Source organism: Talpa occidentalis, unplaced genomic scaffold (genome assembly GCF_014898055.3).
Source record: "Talpa occidentalis isolate TD23 unplaced genomic scaffold, MPIMG_talOcc4v2.1 talOcc4.9, whole genome shotgun sequence".
In the NCBI taxonomy this organism is placed as follows: Eukaryota; Metazoa; Chordata; class Mammalia; order Eulipotyphla; family Talpidae; genus Talpa; species Talpa occidentalis.
This window is the reverse complement of record NW_023605305.1, coordinates 85,141,725-85,159,082: the sequence shown is the minus strand read 5'-3', so window position 1 is coordinate 85,159,082 and position 17,358 is coordinate 85,141,725. Positions and strand designations below refer to the sequence as shown.

Here is a 17,358-nt window from a genome sequence, read left to right as displayed (position 1 = left end):
GCCTTTGTGGGTTTCCGACGTGCTTGCTCTCTCGGGGGATTTGGGGGCACCTGAGTGCTCAACAGCCCAGGGTGGCTGCTGGGGTGAGACCACAGGGTGTCTGGTGTGGACATGAGTCTGGCACGACACCCCACTGAGGAGCAGTGAGGCTCCGGGAACCGCTTCTCCCTTTTGGAACAGGGTTTCCTGAGGAGTCTTTGGGTTGGTTCCCTTCACATGTTTGATGACACCCCAAGGTCTAGAAGCAAGCCCTGACCTCACAGGGAGCCCATCTGGGCTTGGGTGGTTTTTAAGCTGGAACTAGTGTCCAGCTTGGACTGAATCACCCCAAATTGTTGGCCGTGGGTTGCCTTGGTGGTGGGGCCACAAACCCTGCCATGCTTTAGCTAAGGGGGAAATGTGGGCTTCCAGTCTCCTCTTGGGTGAAAGGAAAAAGAAGGTAGGGGGTCACGTTTCCAGTTCTGGCTGATCAGACTTTGGGGTGATGGCGCTCAGGGTGTCCTATTTTCCTTTTATGGACTGAAATTGGCAAAAGTGGAGTGTATAAATGAGCACCCACGTGCCCGCCCTTCCTGTGGGCGCTTACCAGCTTGGGCCAGGAGGATGCGGTGGGCGCCTGCACACAGGAGGGAGAGCACCATGACCCATTTTCATAAGTTGCCGCTGGGGTCTCTGACGGCCCCCCACATCCTTCCAGGTATCTGCACCTCCAGCTCTGCTGGGGGATCCATTTCTCATTAACAGTGTGGGCTCAGGGTGGCTCTTCACACAGCAGGGGTGACTGGAGATGACAGCCTCTCTCTGCAGCTCTTACTCGGCCGCCCCCAGGAACAGATGTCCTGCCCCTGTGGTGAAATGTGCACCCACCTCCTGTTTGAAAGCACACGCAGGTGATGGGAGGGCTGACGTGTATGTAGGCGCAGAGGAGCCCCCCTGAAAGGAGCTGGCTAAGGGCAGGGGTTGGGTAAGCGCCACAGGAGGGGAGGGCAGGTTGGGTAACAGCAGGAAATGGGGAGGGGACACAAATCCCAGGAAGATGGGAGGCTTAGGGAGGCTGGGCTGCGCATGGCATCACGGGCTTCCCTCTCACCTGGATCCTCTCTCCGGTACAGCCAGTCACGATCAGGGGCAGGGCTGCCAACCGATTTCTGCCCACGTGGTGTCTCTGACCTGTACCCTGCCCTGGGGTTGCTGGGCCCTCTCCAATCTCTCTCGGGTGAGCGGGGCACCATGACCTCACTCCGCTGCCTCACATCCTCTGGTCCTTTCTCAGCCTTCCCTTGTTTTTTCAAAGATTTATTTTTTATTTATGTAAGAGCTGGGGGGTACAGGCCAGAGGCACGGGAGGGTGAGGGGACTCACCAGAGAGAGTGGGGAGCAGAACAGGCAGACAAACTGAAAGCACTGCTGAGGGGAGCAGCGAGGGAGACAGTAGAGGTCTGCCGCGCCATGTGGGAATCTCCCTGGCCCGCCCGGAATCAAACCCGCACTGAAGAGGCTGTGCTCAACCCGCTGCGCCACCGGGGAGGCCCGGCCTTCCCTCTTTTGTGAAAGCTTTGCTGACAAGTGCGTCCCCTCGTCAGGACTACGTCTCCCACCTGCACCAGGTCCTCAGACAGGCTGGAGTGGAGCTGAAGTGCTGTGTGGCCTCAAACAGCTGTAGCTGTGGACTGAGCCACCCCAGGAATTACACCAGGGCCACCACCTCTCCCCAGCCACCCCCGCCTTCAGAAACACGCCACCGCTTGACCCTTGCCTGAGCAGTCAGTCTTGCCTCTGACTCAAGTGTGTCTGAGGCCTTGTCTCCCCAGGCTGCCCCACCTCACACCTGGCAGTCTGTTCCTGGGAGCAGTGATTTGTAAGGTGATACGATGTGGCATTTTTTTTGGGGGTGTGTGTGCGGCAGGGGTTGGGGGAGGGGGTGAAGTGCAAAAGGAAATAAAACCCAAACTGCTTGTGAGGACAGGGAGGTGCACGGGCACCCTGGAGCTCCTGGAAGGGGGTCGAAGGAGGTCTAAGAACAGCATCTCACCACAGGTCCAGTCCCTGACACGAGAAGGAAGCGATTGGTCCACTGTCTGCACGGGAGTCCTAGCACATGAGCGAGCACTTTCTGTGGGGACCATCCTGGTTCTGGGGGCGAAGGGTCTTGTGTGCCGCTGGGGAGGCTGTGAAGATGCAGCCTGGAGACAAATGCAGAGCAGACTGAGGGCAACGTGGGTTGGGAGGGTCTGGGAGGCCACAGCTCCTGGACAAGCTGGGGACTTCTGAAGTCTCAAGGCCAGTGCTCGCCATTACTGTGATACAAAGATTAAAACCCAGCCCAGCTTACAGGCCTCAAAGTCTCAGCATCTGAGGTTACACGGTGGCTCGAGGGGCTACAGTTGATTCCACAAGTGGCTACAAGCTTTGTGGCCCAATTACTGGATCTAATGCCTAGAAAGCCGCCTGGCAGAGGTGCAGCTGGCTGAAGGAGAGGAGCCAGGCCCTTCTGGAGGAGGTGCAGGAAGTCCTGAGTCAGTGTGGCCTGAAGGGGGAAACCACACTGTCCCCCACCCCCCATTCCAACAGCAGGCACCACTGAATCATGGGCTGTGTCTTAGCATCTACGGGGAGGATAACAGAGTGGTTAATAGCCAGGGACAGGTACCAAGAGAAGGGCCTGGAAGCTGAGACTGGCCCACCTGCGCAACCAGTAGGTGCTGGTGTGTTAAGTGGAGCCCTTACCTTCTCGGAGCTCAGGGCCTACTTGCAGTCCAGAGGATATGGTATTTTTAAAATGTCTGAGTCTTCGAAGAAATTCTAGGAGGTGCAAAAGTATTTTGATCCACAGCAGTACCACTAGAATGAGAGCATATACAATGTCACTGCGTGATTCCCTTCCAAGTAAATTGTGTATACTTTGAGAGGAAGGCTCACAGAACTTTAAAATCACCTATTTGAGCTACAGGACACAAAGACAGGTATAAAACGCTAGAAAATCATTATTTCAATTTTTAATTCCCTTCTTCCCGTATACTTCCCGAACTTCTTTGAACCCTTTCAAGATTTTTTTACTGTCAGACATTTTTAAAAGGTCTGAATTCACGTGTCTTCCTGGACTTTGGACTCAGGTAACGGTGTAGGTAAGAACTCCCTGGCTTAAGCAAACACTCACCTCGGATCCCTTCCTCTCCTCCAGATGCACACTGTGCCGCCTGAGACGCACCCGCCACCAGCCCCATGTGTATCCTGAGGGGGTTGTGTGGTGGAGGGGGGATCGGAGGTGGAGGCCTAAGCAGCAAGACCGCGCCATCCTGCAGGGATGCTGGTGTCTTAGCTTGTTACCATGCAAACAATTCTTTTTCTCTGAAAGCAGAAACGACCTTGCAGGGATCTCAGTCCTGACCTTTCTTCTCAGCCTTGGCGAAGCAGTTCTCGAGGTACTTTGAGGATCCCCAGGTTCCTGAGACCCTTTCAGGTGTCCCTGAGGTCAAACTTTTCATAGCAATGCTAAGGGGGCTCTGCTTTTATGGTCATTCCATCATGAGCACGCACAATTTTCCAAAGATGAGGGTGTGCCATCCTCCTGATGAACTGAGGACAGAAGCGGGCCTGAGAATCTAGCGGTCTTCTATCAAGTTGCACATTAAAGAGATTTGCAAAAATGTAAAACAATATCACCAACACAGAAGATATTTTTCTAAACATATTAACATGAAATGTATTCATTTTGAGAGATTAAGTATTTAAGAAATACTGATTTTCTAACATGTTTTATACCAATAGATATAATCCAAAGACACCAAAGCTCCTCAAATCTTGTCAGTGTGAAAGACTCCTTTGATCAAAAGATGTGAGGCTGAGCCCCACACTGTGCTGGCTGTGCTTCCGAAGCAGGTGCACACACAGCTCGTGTGAGGTTTCACAACCTTTTTGGGAAAATGACATGCAGAAGACAGCAGAGCAAAATTAACCTCCCTGTCCCCTAGTAAACTGCACGCTGAGTTCCATCTTAACCTGGGAGGCAGGCTTGGCAAAGCACCCCACCACGCTCACTGCAGGTGGGCGTCGCTTCTGCCGCTGCCAAGGGAAGCTGGCAGGTCGCTTTGACATGCAAACCACATCCCCGGAAAGTGTTTCACCAGCATCAACTATCTCTAGGAAAAAACCCACATCCCATGGTCTCCAAGCATATGATCTTGTCACAAGCTGCCATTCTCGAGTGAAGTGAGTCTAACTTTAGATGATGGAGGTGGCATTTAAGGTGTATGAGGGGTGGGGTGTTGGGATTCTAGGATGAGGGGCTAAGGGCACCTCTTCAAAATCTTCAATTAAGACTGGGCAGATTTGTGGAGCTGGAACTGGCCCAGCTCCCAAGTCAGGGAAGCCTGTTGCTCTGTTTTGAGGGACAAAATTCACCCAGCTCAGACCAGCAGAGAAAGCGTTTATTACCACACAGGAGTCAGGCGGCAGGCAGCCTGGCGGTGGGTGCCTCGGAGGGGGCAGTGGGCAGGAGGTGCATCAGAATCTCCCCAGTCCACAGGTCTGCTGGGTCCAGGGGATACAAACAGGGCTTGTGTTGCTGCTGCCTCTGGGAGGTCAGCCCGGACAGACCCCAGGGACAGAACCGGGGTAATAGCGCAGACACCACCTTGAAATAAAATCACAAGAGGCTCCTGACAACAGGAGGTGCGGCCGACCCTGCTCAGGATACATGAGGGGATGGGAGAATGGGCAGCGCCCGGCGCAGGGCAGCCTGTCTGAGATAAGATGCGTCTACAGTGAAGTTTTGCAGGGCCTGTGCCTATGCCAATGGCGAGCAGCACACAACTTCCAGCCAGCCTTTCATGTACTGTTATCTTTGTTATCTGTTGTTGTTTGGATTTTGAACAAAATTGATGGAGTAGGAGCCAGTAGAGGAATCCTGTTTGATCTGGAAATTTTCTGTGGAGAGTCCAAAAGGTCGGAGAACCAAGTTCCCGAGATCTTTCAGTTTGCCTGTAATGTAAAAGCAGAAACTCTGATCAACATGGGGAGTGAAAGAAGTGGGGAGACAGTGACTCATCTTGTCTTACTACTGACTACAAAATAAAGAGAGCATCTGTCTGCTGTTCAGGAAATGCCTGCTTTTCAAACGATGACACTATTCGCCCATGTCCCCTTCGCGGGTGCCTCCCAAGGGGCACAGGCTTGGGGTGCGTGGTGGCCCGGACGCCTGCCCCGAGGGCAGAGATTCTTCCCACTGCTCTCTCTGAACCCAGGCAGCCCCTGCTAATCCAAGTTGTCGGCACATTTCTCCTCAGCCTGGATCCAACTCAAAAGCCTCCTGCTTTTCTCCGCAAAGGCCGAGCCTCCACACAGAACCCAGCCTTGCTCGGAAGTGGCAGCTCTCGCTCTTCTGCACGTGCCATCCACCTCGGTCAGTTTCCTCAGAACAGTTCCAGGAGATGCCCTGAAGTCCTGGGGAGCTTCTGCCTGAGCCACAGCCGAGAGAGACGGTGGTATAACCGCAGGTCTTCAGGCGTCTGCACGCAGGAGGGCCCCGGAGTCTGTGTGTCCGGCACTGGACTTCAGGACGTGTGAGAGACTTACAGGGATCCGCAGAGCAATGGGATAGAGTATTTGATTCTTGAGTGTTTCGGAAAATCTTGCTGTGAATGAAAACTCAGCCCTTCCTAACTGCTTTAATTTTTCTTGCCGATCTGCTTCCAAAGGAGATGAGAATGGGGGTAAAAGGGAAAGAAACGCCTCATCATCAGAGGTACAGGCTCTCTCTCCTTGACATAAAGCCCAGGTGAAGACATCCAAAGATGCCTGGCCCTTAAACGCTCAGGTTTCTCCCAAGAACTCATGGAGGGAACTTTTGGAGTCAGTCGCAGATTCAGTCCCAGCCACTCACCATGTCTGAGACTCCAGGGCCCAGGCTGACTTTCCTCCAGGCAAGTTCCCAAACTTAATCTGGAGCCACCGGCTCAGTGCTGGTGTGGGAACCCCCTGCACAGGCCTGCTCCCACACACAGGTTAGCACCAAGGCCTGGAGCCCAGCTCGGGAGGCGGATGAAAGGGGAGGGGTATGGCAAACGAAGACAAGACAGGGTGTCCTGGAAAGCAGAAGTTACCCAGAACCTGCTGCTTTGGGGCTGAGGAGGAGACAAGCACTTAGAGCAAGCCAGCAGCACATCACTGGCAGACATGCCCCGGCTCTTGCTGGCAAGGAGCCAGTGGAGAAAGAGCCTCACTTGGGGAGAGGGTGTGCTCCTCCCTGAGGAGCCTTCACCACAGGTCCCTCTCCACGTCAGGTCAGCATCTGAAGTGCAGACTGCACATTTTATTTGGTCTGTTGTGAGGCTGGGGAAACAGGCATCAAATTCGGTCTTAGCTTCTGAGATGCTCAGTGTGCAAGGGAGACAGACACGGAGCAGCCAGCGAGCCAGGGGAGGACCACCAGATGAGGAAGGAGCCAGAACCAGAGAGGAGGTCCAAGCTGACGGTAGCAAAGCCGGGTAGTATGTAAGCACAGCCACAGGGAAAAAGCTGGGTCCTTCCCACCCTCCTTCTGCTGAAGGCCCTGCTGCCAAGGACCCTGACCTTTTCCCTTGGCAGAGGCGATGCAGAGGTCACCATGCCACTTGGGCATCTCCAGAGCAGGGCTGCTCCCACTCAACATAGGGAGGGACAGGGCAGGTACGGGCAGGGGCTCAATGGGCAGCTCTGTGCCCCTGGGACCCAGTGGGGAGCCCCTGCATGGAGGAAAAGAAAGACTTTTCCTACCCGCCATCCCTCTCTCCTCTACAGGATTAGAACCCCAGCTCCCCTTCACCCCGCCCAGTGTCCATTTCTCTTTGCAGTTCTTTCCCCCAATACATTTCTTGCACTTCAAAAGTCCAATCTTGGCTTGTTTCTGCCAGGACCCCACCTAAAACATACAGTTACGCATGCCTTCCTCTTCCTTCTAGTGATGTAGCTCTGCAGTGATGACGTTCCACAACCATTCATGACTGTCCCCTGCAGAACAGCACTGGGGATGCTCTGCCTGCTGCGTGACACGGCGGTTGTGAAGCATCTAAATAAAGACCTGCAATTCACTATGGCCACGTCAGAGGAGAGCTGAGGTTCCTGACTTGCAAGGATTTGACCAACATGTTGAACCAATACAACAGGCGTATGGCAGCCTGATGAGTGTGGTGGGACTGCAGAGATGTACCCAGTAAGCTCAGACAAGATGGGGAGGCAGGACACACACACAGATGCCAGTCCACGTGAAGCTGAACTATAAAATACTGTGACTGTCAGGACGATTCCTCCAGCTGGGGCAGGGGGAGGCAGACCTTCTGTGCAAAGACTGTGCTGGAAGCAAGCAAGAGAGGAGGGGCAGGACCGCAACCATCTGTGATGGTGGGAGTGGGTGGTGCACTGAGATGCTGGAACAAATGGAGACGGGCAGGCCAGGGTGGAGCAGAGAGCCAGGTGGGAGGCCTCTCCTGTCCAGCTCTAGGAGCTGGGCATGGCGGCGGGAGCCCACTGAGGGTGTGAGACCTGAGCTTTCAGGGTTAGCAGTCCCGTGGCGAAGAATGAACCAGAAGAGGAGTGCTGCAGCGGTCTGGCAGAGTGTGCAACACTATGGGCGAAAGGCCATCTGTCATGGAACAAACATGGGACTGTTGAGGTGCTGGGGAAAGAGGTTCTGAATCCAGAGAGGGGTGGCAGGAGCATAAAGGAACAGTGTGGACGTCAAGGTCCTGGTGTCTCAAAATACACTGCTGGGAAATGGCAGAGAAGCACCTTCAGTGGAGACCATGCTCCTAAATGGCCGCTCACAGTCTCACACACAGCCACACACTCACGGGCCTTCCCGCTGCTGTGCAGTGTCGCTGCTGTGCAGACACTAACACAGCTTCCCTGTGCCAAGTAAGGAGGCTGCCGAGCTAGCCTGGCTCTCTCCTGGCTGCCAACATCGGGGCTTCCCCTTCGCACAGTAACCGTGAGGTTGCCTTATCTCCACCTGTAGCAAATTCAGTCTTGTCAATAAATACATCAACATGTCCCTGTTTGGACATCCTCTGCTAGACTAGAGTCCATGGCAGACAACAGTCCCATCTGTGTGCTCAGACACAAGTGTGCCAAGCTTGTTGATGGGCGCAATTCTGACAAATACTAACTTCTGTGTCAAGCAATGTTTCGAGAGAATTCACCCCATTGGGAGGCAGGAACACAGCTGGGCAGCTAACACAAGCTTTCCTTGGAGCAAGAGGGACAGAGTAGAGAAGTCAGAGTAATGCTTAATTCAAATGCTTCTATTTGCACTTGGATGCAAATGGGGGCTGGACTAGACCAAGAGCTCAAAAAAGTAGGGGGCTCTTGAGAGAAACATGGGGTGCAGCAATGAGGAATGAAACTCAATGTGGGGCAATAAAACCTACAAATGACATTCCTTGTGGAGGGATGACGACAAGGACTTGGTTTAGAGACACTGGGGGTGGCCGTGAGCCATAATGAGGACCAGCCGGCTGGATGAAGAGGAGCATGTAAAAAGTCAGGCTCCCCACACTCACAAGCGTGGCTCAGCGGTTTTAAGAGACAGTAATGATTCAGAGTATTTCTTGTCATCCCAGAGAGGGAGCCAAGTCTAGCTTGGTTACGAGGCACAGAACAGAGCACGGGGCACACAGGGAGTGCCCAAAGCATGCTCAAATCCTCACGACGACAACCAGCAAGGTAGCTTGAGCTCCACATTTGGCTTTTGAATGTGGTGTCTTAACTCATAGACGATGGTGTTCTTAATTCAGCTCAGACGTGGGCTCATCAGGCTGCTAGTGGCCGGTAAAGAACAGAGTAACTTCAGGGTTACGACGCCAGAGCTGTGTTCCGAGAGGTAGAAAGAGATGAGCCTGGACTGATGACCACCATGGCCCCCATGTGTGTGACCAAGTGCTGGGCAGGGATGACAGCAGGTGCAGTGAAGGGGAGGCAGGACCATGGGGCAGGGCCCTGCCCACGCTACTGGTTCTGTCAGGGAATAAGTGATCATGGCTGTAGGTCTCCAGGTCAGGACCAGCACCCAGCAGCCCTTGGGTGAGACAGGAGCAGCAACATCTCAAGGAATGGTAGAAACCCAGCTTAGCACAATCCTGTGATGACTCCAACCCTAGGACCTGCCCACCTGGCGGAGAGGGACAACACAGGGAGCCGACGCAACACCAGAAATAAAGTTTGGCAACGATGGCTCACAGGTGCAAGCAGCCACCTGCACGAGTGTACTTCCAGCTTTTTCTCTGCGGCAGCTAAAGCATGAGAAGTGAAGAGAAGAATCAGTGACATGCCTGCTTCTGTTCAGAGGTCCACTCAGAGCAGAGGTTTTGAACCCCATACTGGCTCAGGGTCCCCCAGCTGCCTCTATATCTCCCTACCACTCGCCAGTCAGTCAGTGAACTCTAATGTGTACCAGTTACCTAAAGGGGCTCAGATGGTTTGGGCAGGATCTGAAAATGTGCTGTCAGGATAAATTCTCAAGAAGTGCTGGTCAAGGCACCATGTTTTGAGAACCCATCCCAGCAGAGAACTTGGTTTGGCAGCTGGTGAGTGAAATCTGGAGCAGAAGTCCGACAGCAAAACCTAACAGCAAACACCAACCTCTAGCTACTAGAAGGATGAGTCTGCCAGGCTGATGGCCCCAGATGCCTTGGAAGCTGCCTTGAAGGCTCTGTGAGAAAGTAGATGAGTTTATCTTCTCTCTCACACTTCAATAAACCGAGAAGACAGGAGATCAGGGAAGAACCACACCACAGACACACAGAGACTTGCAGCAATTCCATTTGTTTGCAATCTCCTGGCTTGGCCAGGAAGCAGTATAAAACAATTTGCAAATGATGATGACAAAGATTTTTAGCCCACATTCTTTTTTTTTTTTTTTTTTAAATATCCAAAAAGGCAGGTTTATTCTAAAAAAGGAGAGGAGAGTAAAGGACACTTGCACAGACACAAGCGGGCAGAAAGAGCTGCCCTCAGAGGGACAGGTTTGCTAAAAGAGAGGCCTGCACAGTCACAGGCGGGCAGCCTTGGGAGGAGAGCTGCCAGTGCTTTGCAAAGGAAGAAAGTTGGCGAAGAGACACACATGTACAGGCACAGGTGGGCAGAAGGGCTGCTGTTGCTACTTTGCAAAGGGAGAAGGTTGGCGAAGACACACACTTGCATAGTCACAGAATTGCAGGAGGGCTACTGCCTCTTTTCTCTTTGTAACCCAAGCTTGTCCACAGACCTATGTTAGCATCACCATCTGGCCTCCAAGTTTACACTCACTGCCTCCCAGCTCCCAGCTGCGCTCTGTGCATTAGAGAGAATCAAACAGTGGTGATAAAGGTACAAACTCAAATCTGGAAGAGACCATTAACCCAGCCAACCAGGGTAGGAGTCAAACTACATTTGAATTCTTGAAGGCAGGAAATCTTCCCAGTAAGAACAAAATGGACGTTTGGTTTTTGAAAGGCAGATATCCTCTCTAAACCGCGCGGCTCTTTTCCTAGTCTGAAAGGGCTGACAGGTCAGTAAGCACCTGGGTATGGCTGCCTACAACAAAGGGCCCAAAGCTGTTTCTGACTCCTGAGCACCCCGGAGCCCCCTCCCGTAAGCAAAATCCTGAAAGCCCCTGGCTACTGATGGTCAAGGGAGAGTGAGGAAAGCAGACGTACCCAACATCTCTTCCTTGAGTCTTTCATTCCGTTCTTCAATTTGCTTAGGTAATCTCTGAGGGGAGAAGAGAAGAAAGAGTTGGTGAAATGTTTGTTTTTGACTTGGAGAAGCATTTAAAGTGCCATCAGGTGAGGCCTCTATCTGTGACTCTGTAAATAATGAAAAGCAAGGATATGTGGGCGTCACACAAACACAGCAGTCAGCTGGGTCATGGCTATAGTTTGGCCCAGGGAGAAGAGCAATAAAAACGTGACTAGCACATACAGAAAACTGTCTCACAGGATACACGGCAGATGTTTACAGTGGGATTCTGGGTGATATTTACAGTTTCACCTTTTTAACTTGAAGTCTTTTTTTTAATATATTCTAGTTTCTTGAGAAAAGGATCAGAACCGTATTGGATGTCCGTAACTAATCATCCAGCTCAGGGTTTTTCAAACTTGGCACCGCTGGTATTTTTTTTTTTTAAAGATTTATTTATGCATACAAGAACGGGACAGGGGTACAGGCCAGACGTGCGGGGGGTGAGAGGATTCATCAGAGACAGAGTGGGGAGAAGAACAGGCAGACTGACTGAAATATACTGCTCAGGGGAGCAGCGGGTGAGACAGGAGAGCTCTGCTGCGCTATATGGTCTAGTCCCTGGCTGGGATCAAAGTCGTGCTGCAGTGGCTACGGTGAGCTTTATATGTTGCATCTTAACCGTTGCACCACCAGGGAGGCCCACCGCTGGTATTTTGGAGCGGGGTTGCATGTGCATTGTAGGGTGCTTAGCATTTTAAATGTTGGTCCTTGGCTGCAATTAAAAAACAAATGGCTTAAGCTTTCCTCTCCTGTGGGCTAGTCTGCAATCACTGCTGCAGTCTGGGGTTCCTGGCAGACTACCCCCACCCAATCTCCATGACTGAAAAGCCTGGCAGCGAAGACACTTGCTTAATTAACAGTCAGTATTTCTTGAACTAGTCTTACATTCCTTTAGAGTGGTAACGACAAAGACACAACCACTTTGTAGCATGTACTTTTATCTCTTGCTCTGTGCATGAGAGAATCAAAGAGTGGTGATAAAGGTACAAGCACAAATCTAGAAATATTTTTAAAGGGGGGGAAAAGCCAGCAACACTGAATTTATAATTGAGATAAAAATAATTATGACATCTAGCAAAAGGATTTATAGCTGCCAAAGACCAGAATAAGAGTCATTTTAAGAAAGATGAGGTTATTTTAGGATGTGATCAACTGAAAATGAGCTGGGCATGTGACAATAAATAGGAACTTGGTGGTCAAATAAGGGAAAGGATGCACAGAGAAGCCCAATTTCTTTAGCTATAATGCTAAGATTCACTCTGGACTAAACTGTGGTGGACAGGATTTCCCCAAGCCAGCAATGAAATAAAGTTTATGTCAACCCTAAAGATGAAATGGTACATGGTCACAGCTGGCCTATGGCCATCACTTCAAAATTCTACTGCTCATCAGGCTACCTCCTAAGTGCAACTGAGGGGCCCTGAAGAGAGAGGTTCTCAGCCACAGCTACCCCATGGGTATCTCAGGCCAGAGCCAGTGGAGGGGCACCAGGTAGCTGGTAGCATCTGGATGTGGTGGCACCATGGAATGAGAGGCGTTTACTATTACATTTCAGCCCCAATGGCATGGTGGGTGGGTAGATGTGTAGATTCCCAACCCTGTAGGGCACAGCCCCTAAAGCACTACAGGCCCAGTGGGGAGACCCCAAGGCTCACAAAATAAAACCATCTTGAGTTTGCATCTCTTAAAATTTTTTAAATGCAACATTTGTACATAAGACTGAATTTTAAACATATGTGACATTTGGGTTTCAGGGACACTTGTTTCCTCTTTTCTAATGTTTATTCCTCTAAGACCTTTTTATTTTTTTTGCAATGCCGAAAAGGAAAAAAGTTCTACTACCCATATATCTGCTCCTCAAAAACACAGAAATGGAATGAAGGTTCTCCCTGGTGGCACAGGGGTTAAAGACATAGCACTATAAAGCTATCACCAGCCACTGCAGCACGCGTTCGATCCCCCACCAGGGAGGAACCCACATGGTGCAGCAGACCTCTCCTGTCTCGCATGCTGCTCACCTCAGCAGTGTATTTCAGTAGATCTGCCTGTTCTGCTCCCTACTGTCTCAGGTGAATCTTCTCACCCCTTGCACCTCTGGTCTACACCTCAGTTCTTGTATGCATAAATAAGTAAATCTTTAAAAAAAAAAAAAAGAAATGGAATGTAGCCATGTCCTGAGAGATTATTTAAGATTCACCAGGCAGGAAAAAAATCTGGTTTTACCATACAAGCTTCTCTTGCTTGATGAACTGATGGATCTTTTTCTAATATGGATTTATAGTCTTCCAGGGCTTCATCTAGCTTGTCAGTTTTCTCGTACAACTCTGCTCTCCTCAATATTGCCCTGATATAGGTGGGATTCAACTGGATGGCTGTGAAAAGAGAAGAAATAATAGTTACCATGAATAAAAAGGGCCTAAAACTTCAGCTCTATCAAGTTTTTGTGTTAATCATACAGCAAGGGTCTAAAAGGAATAGATTTGTCTGCACCTGTATCTGAGATGAAAATGCTTTCTGTAGAGGACACATAGTGAAGACTTCAGGCCTCACTGAACAAACCGTCTCTGTCGTCACTGACCTCTGCTGCTGCAGCATGAAGCAGTCAGTGCAAAAGCAATAAGGCTGGCTGTGTTCGAACATGCATTTATGGACACAGAAATGTGAATTTCACATAATTTTCATCTGCCATGAAATACTTTTGATTTTAGTTCCAACTATTTAAAAATGTAAAAAACCATTTTCAGCTCACAGGTTCTAAAAATGCTGGTAGGAGGCTGTATCTGGCTTGTGGCCAGACCTACGTCTATAGCTCAAGTCCTTGTTTTTACCTACATGTCCTTCACCACTTGAGAATAAGCCAAAACACAGGGCTCGGAGTCACAGTGAAAAAAAGAGAGAGCACTTGAAGGTACAAATGAAAGAGCTGAGGGAAAAGAGCTTAAAGGCAAATTCTACCATCATTCTCTTTTTCCTAGGGCCAACAGCTAAGGTCAAATCAAGATTACTCAGGTGACATTTTAGTCGAACCTTTGTGTTCCTTTAAAAAACTGTTCCAAAAATAGATGACTGGATCAAGAAGATGTGGTACATATATACCATGGAATATTACTCAGCATTCAAAAAAGATAAACACATGCAATTTGTAGCAACATGGATGACGCTGGAAGGGATCATGCTCAGTGAAATAAGCCAAAAAGAAAAAGAAAAATACCGGATGGTCTCACTCATAGCAGGAATCTAGAAAACTTAAATAAGGGACCAGGAAAATGAATAACTATAAGAAAGTGAAAATCAAAATCAACAAAAACTATGAACCAGAGACACTTTTTGGAGGGTGGGGGGCGGGAGGGGAGGGATTGGGGTCAGAATGGGGGATTGCAATTGTATGGGGAATATAAAAATAAAATATTATTAAAAAAAAAAAAAAAACTGTTCCAGCTATAGATTACTGATACAAACTATCCTTTCCTTTATTCAGCAGTGACTGCCCTTCTAATCGTCCTTTGTCTGTGTTTTGGCTCAAGTACATGGGATCCTTCTATTTCCCTCTGAGTTGTGTCTTTTTCTGTTAGAAGGCCATGTCATGGCTCTAGAACATTTTTTTCCTCTTCACATAATATAGCCTTGACTTTTAAGCATTCAAGTTTTCAGTATTTATTTTTACTTACTAGATCTACCTAACATATCTCTTGAGTAAACTGGTAAAAGGACAGACCAGGTCTTTGTTCTCATGAGGTTTTATGCTAGTCTAGAAACAAGAGCATACAGGTAAATCATTTCAGATGATCATAGGGTGATAGAGAAAAATAAAACAAAGTAATGTGAATTCAAGTGAAGGGGGAATAAAGTAACTTCAGAGAAGATCAGAGACTATGAAGAAGGAATCTTTTTTTTTTTTTAATATTTTTTTTTAATAGAGGCATGTTTTATTTATTTATTTTATTTGTTTGTTTGTTTTGTTTTTACATGCACTGGGTACAGTCAGAAGCGCGGGAGGGTGAGAGAATTCACCAGAGCCAGAGTGTGGAGCAGAGCAGGCAGAAGGACCGAAGTACACTGTTGAGGGGAGCAGCGGGTGGCAGGAGAGGTCTGCGCACCATGTGGGACCCTCCTCTGGTGGCCGGGGAGCAGCCGGGGATCGAACAGGCGCCGCAGAGGCCGCGGGCAGCTTCGCAACCCAGCGCTCAACCGCTGCACCACCGGGGAGGCCCTGAAGAAGGAATCTTTAAAGGAGATTCTCCAGCCACTGGAGAAGCTAAGGAGGTATGTACCAGGAAGAGATGAAGCTGAAGATATAGACAAAGCCTGTAACCAGTGGCTGAAGCCAAAGACTGGTAGTGCCTCCTCAAGGTGGGTGCTGGTGAGGATAGCTAGCTTCATGAAAAATGCTAAAAAGTATCACATTTTGGGGTGGAACAACTGATAAGAAATATAAGGGACTGCAGAAGCAGTCTAGGATTTATTCAGCATTCGGGATTCAGTGTTTTTTGGGGTCAGCAATTTCAGCCCCACCGTGCCGATCTTCTAGAAGACTGTTGTGGGCCTCTGAACATGGAGAGGCCTCCAACAGCCAACCTCAGAGAGGAAAACTTCAGAAGCTTTGCAAGTAGCCAAGCAACTGAACTGTTCCTGGTTTTGCTGCTGTTACAGCCTGGCAGAGAAGGCGAAGACCCGGAGCTGGGCCCCTCTCTGAGCTGCGTGAGTGTGGCCATTTGTCAGGTCGTTCAGCCACTGCAGCTGCTGTTTGGAGTGTTGCTTGTCTGGTGCTGTGCTGGGGCATCTCAGCAGCTCGGGGAACATTTCCTGCTGTGTCTTCTGTTGTCTTCATGAGTTGGAACCTGGCCTATAAGTCTGGCTGCCACTTGCCACAGTGGCAGGAAGATGCCCTCTTGGGCACAGGGCCTATTGTTTGGGGGAGGAGCTCTGTGTTCTCAGTGGCGGGAAGACATGACCTTAGATGCTTTCTGTTTAGGACTTGGAAACATAGGACACTGCTTTGGATGAGGTAAATGGCCATTTTGGGACTCAGTAAATCTTTGTTTTTCCCTGGTTTGTTAAATAAATCCCATGTTGTTCTCTGAGCCTGAGCAGTCTTGGAATTTTGTGCATGGGTGAAGAACTCAGACAGTGACTGATAAGTTATTTGGGTAGTGTCTGTGGCGTTTTAGTGCCCCTTGCTGCCCAGTATCAAGACCAGATTCCGGAAGCTTGTTGGTCAGGGAAAGGAGTTGGACATTTCCCCAAGTGTGATGAGAAGCCACTGGGATGGTTTTAAGCAGTCTAAAGACATAATCTGATTTACAATTTTAGGCATCCTTTGGCTGTAGTAGGAGGAGGTTAGCGTGAGAGCTGGGAAGCCTGTGTAGTGGCCTGGCGAGAGAGATGATGTTGCCAATGCTGGTAGATGCAGAGAGGGAAAGAGGCCAGGTTTATTGCAAATCCTTGAATTAGAACCCCTAAGACTTGCTAATTAGTCAAGCTATGTCGAATGAAAGAAAGAAAACAATCAGGAATAACTACAGAGGTTTTAGTTGAAGCAAGTGAATAGAAGGTAATGCCCCTTAATCAGAAATGGTAACTCCTAATTGCAAGGGGGTGGTGGGGGTGGTGGTGTGTGTGTGTGCACGCGCGCGGGCGCAGTTTGTTCCAGTCACTTTAAATTTGGAGTGCCTAACAGACATCCAAGAAAGAGAGGTCCAGTTCACATGGAATGCAAGGAGAGCTGAAGATTCAAAATGTAACACAGAGATGACATTTTTCAGAACTGGATGAGATCACACAGGGAAAAAAATAGGGGGAAAAAAAAAAAAGGCCCTGTGTAAGACTAAAATCTAGAGATTTCCAGATGGTAAGGTTAACAAGGCTGCAGAATGGCTAAAAAGTCAATGAAACAGGAAAAAAAAAACAAAAAATGACACACCATAGTAAATGCTTTGCAGAGGTCAAGTAAGGTGAGGACAGAGAAACACTACTGTACTGAGTAAGAAGCTGTTGGTAATCTTTATAGATAGGTTTCAGTAGCTCAGATGAAACAGAAGCCTAATGGCTATAGGATGAGGAGGGAATGGGAGAAGACACAGCAGTAGAGGCAATTCTCTGCTGAAACCATAAAATATATAGAAGAAAATACAAGTAAAATACTGTATGACATACATCTTCATAACATCTTTACAGACTCATCCCCCAAAGAAAGTGAAGGAAGAGATAAACAGCTGGGATTACACCAAACTAAAAAGCTTCCGTACATCAAAAGAGACATTAACCAAAACAAAGAGACGCCAAGTGATTGGGAGAAAATTTTTGCATTCCACACACTGGTATGGGACTGATCACAAAAATCTACAAAGAACTCACACAACTCAACAAACCATCCAGTCAAAAACTGGGCAGAAGAGCTAAAAAGACACTTCTCCAAAGAGGAAATGCAAATGGACAACAGGTATATGAAAAAATGTTCAAATTCCCTTATAATCAGGGAAATGCAAATCAAAACCACAATGACGTACCACCTTACACCAGTGAGCATGGCACATATTAAAAAATCTAGCAACAACAAATGTTGGCAAGGACGTGGGAAAAGAGGAACTCTCCTACACTGCTGGTGGG

The 17,358-nt window shown here is 49.2% G+C and overlaps 1 protein-coding gene across 2 annotated transcripts in view; it reads right to left on the bottom strand.

The window, feature by feature from the left end:
* Window positions 1-545: 545 nt before the first annotated feature.
* The window catches only part of TTC1 (tetratricopeptide repeat domain 1), a 47,293-nt gene continuing 30,480 nt past the window's right edge, over window positions 546-17,358 (bottom strand). For both annotated transcript variants that reach the window (XM_037498367.2, XM_037498366.2), the window contains exons 6-8: window positions 12,976-13,124; window positions 10,668-10,722; window positions 546-4,980 (exon numbers count right to left, since the gene is read on the bottom strand). In XM_037498367.2, the coding sequence (XP_037354264.1) occupies window positions 4,847-4,980; window positions 10,668-10,722; window positions 12,976-13,124 (338 nt within the window). In that variant the 3' untranslated portion in view covers window positions 546-4,846. The remainder of the gene's footprint in view (window positions 4,981-10,667; window positions 10,723-12,975; window positions 13,125-17,358) is intronic.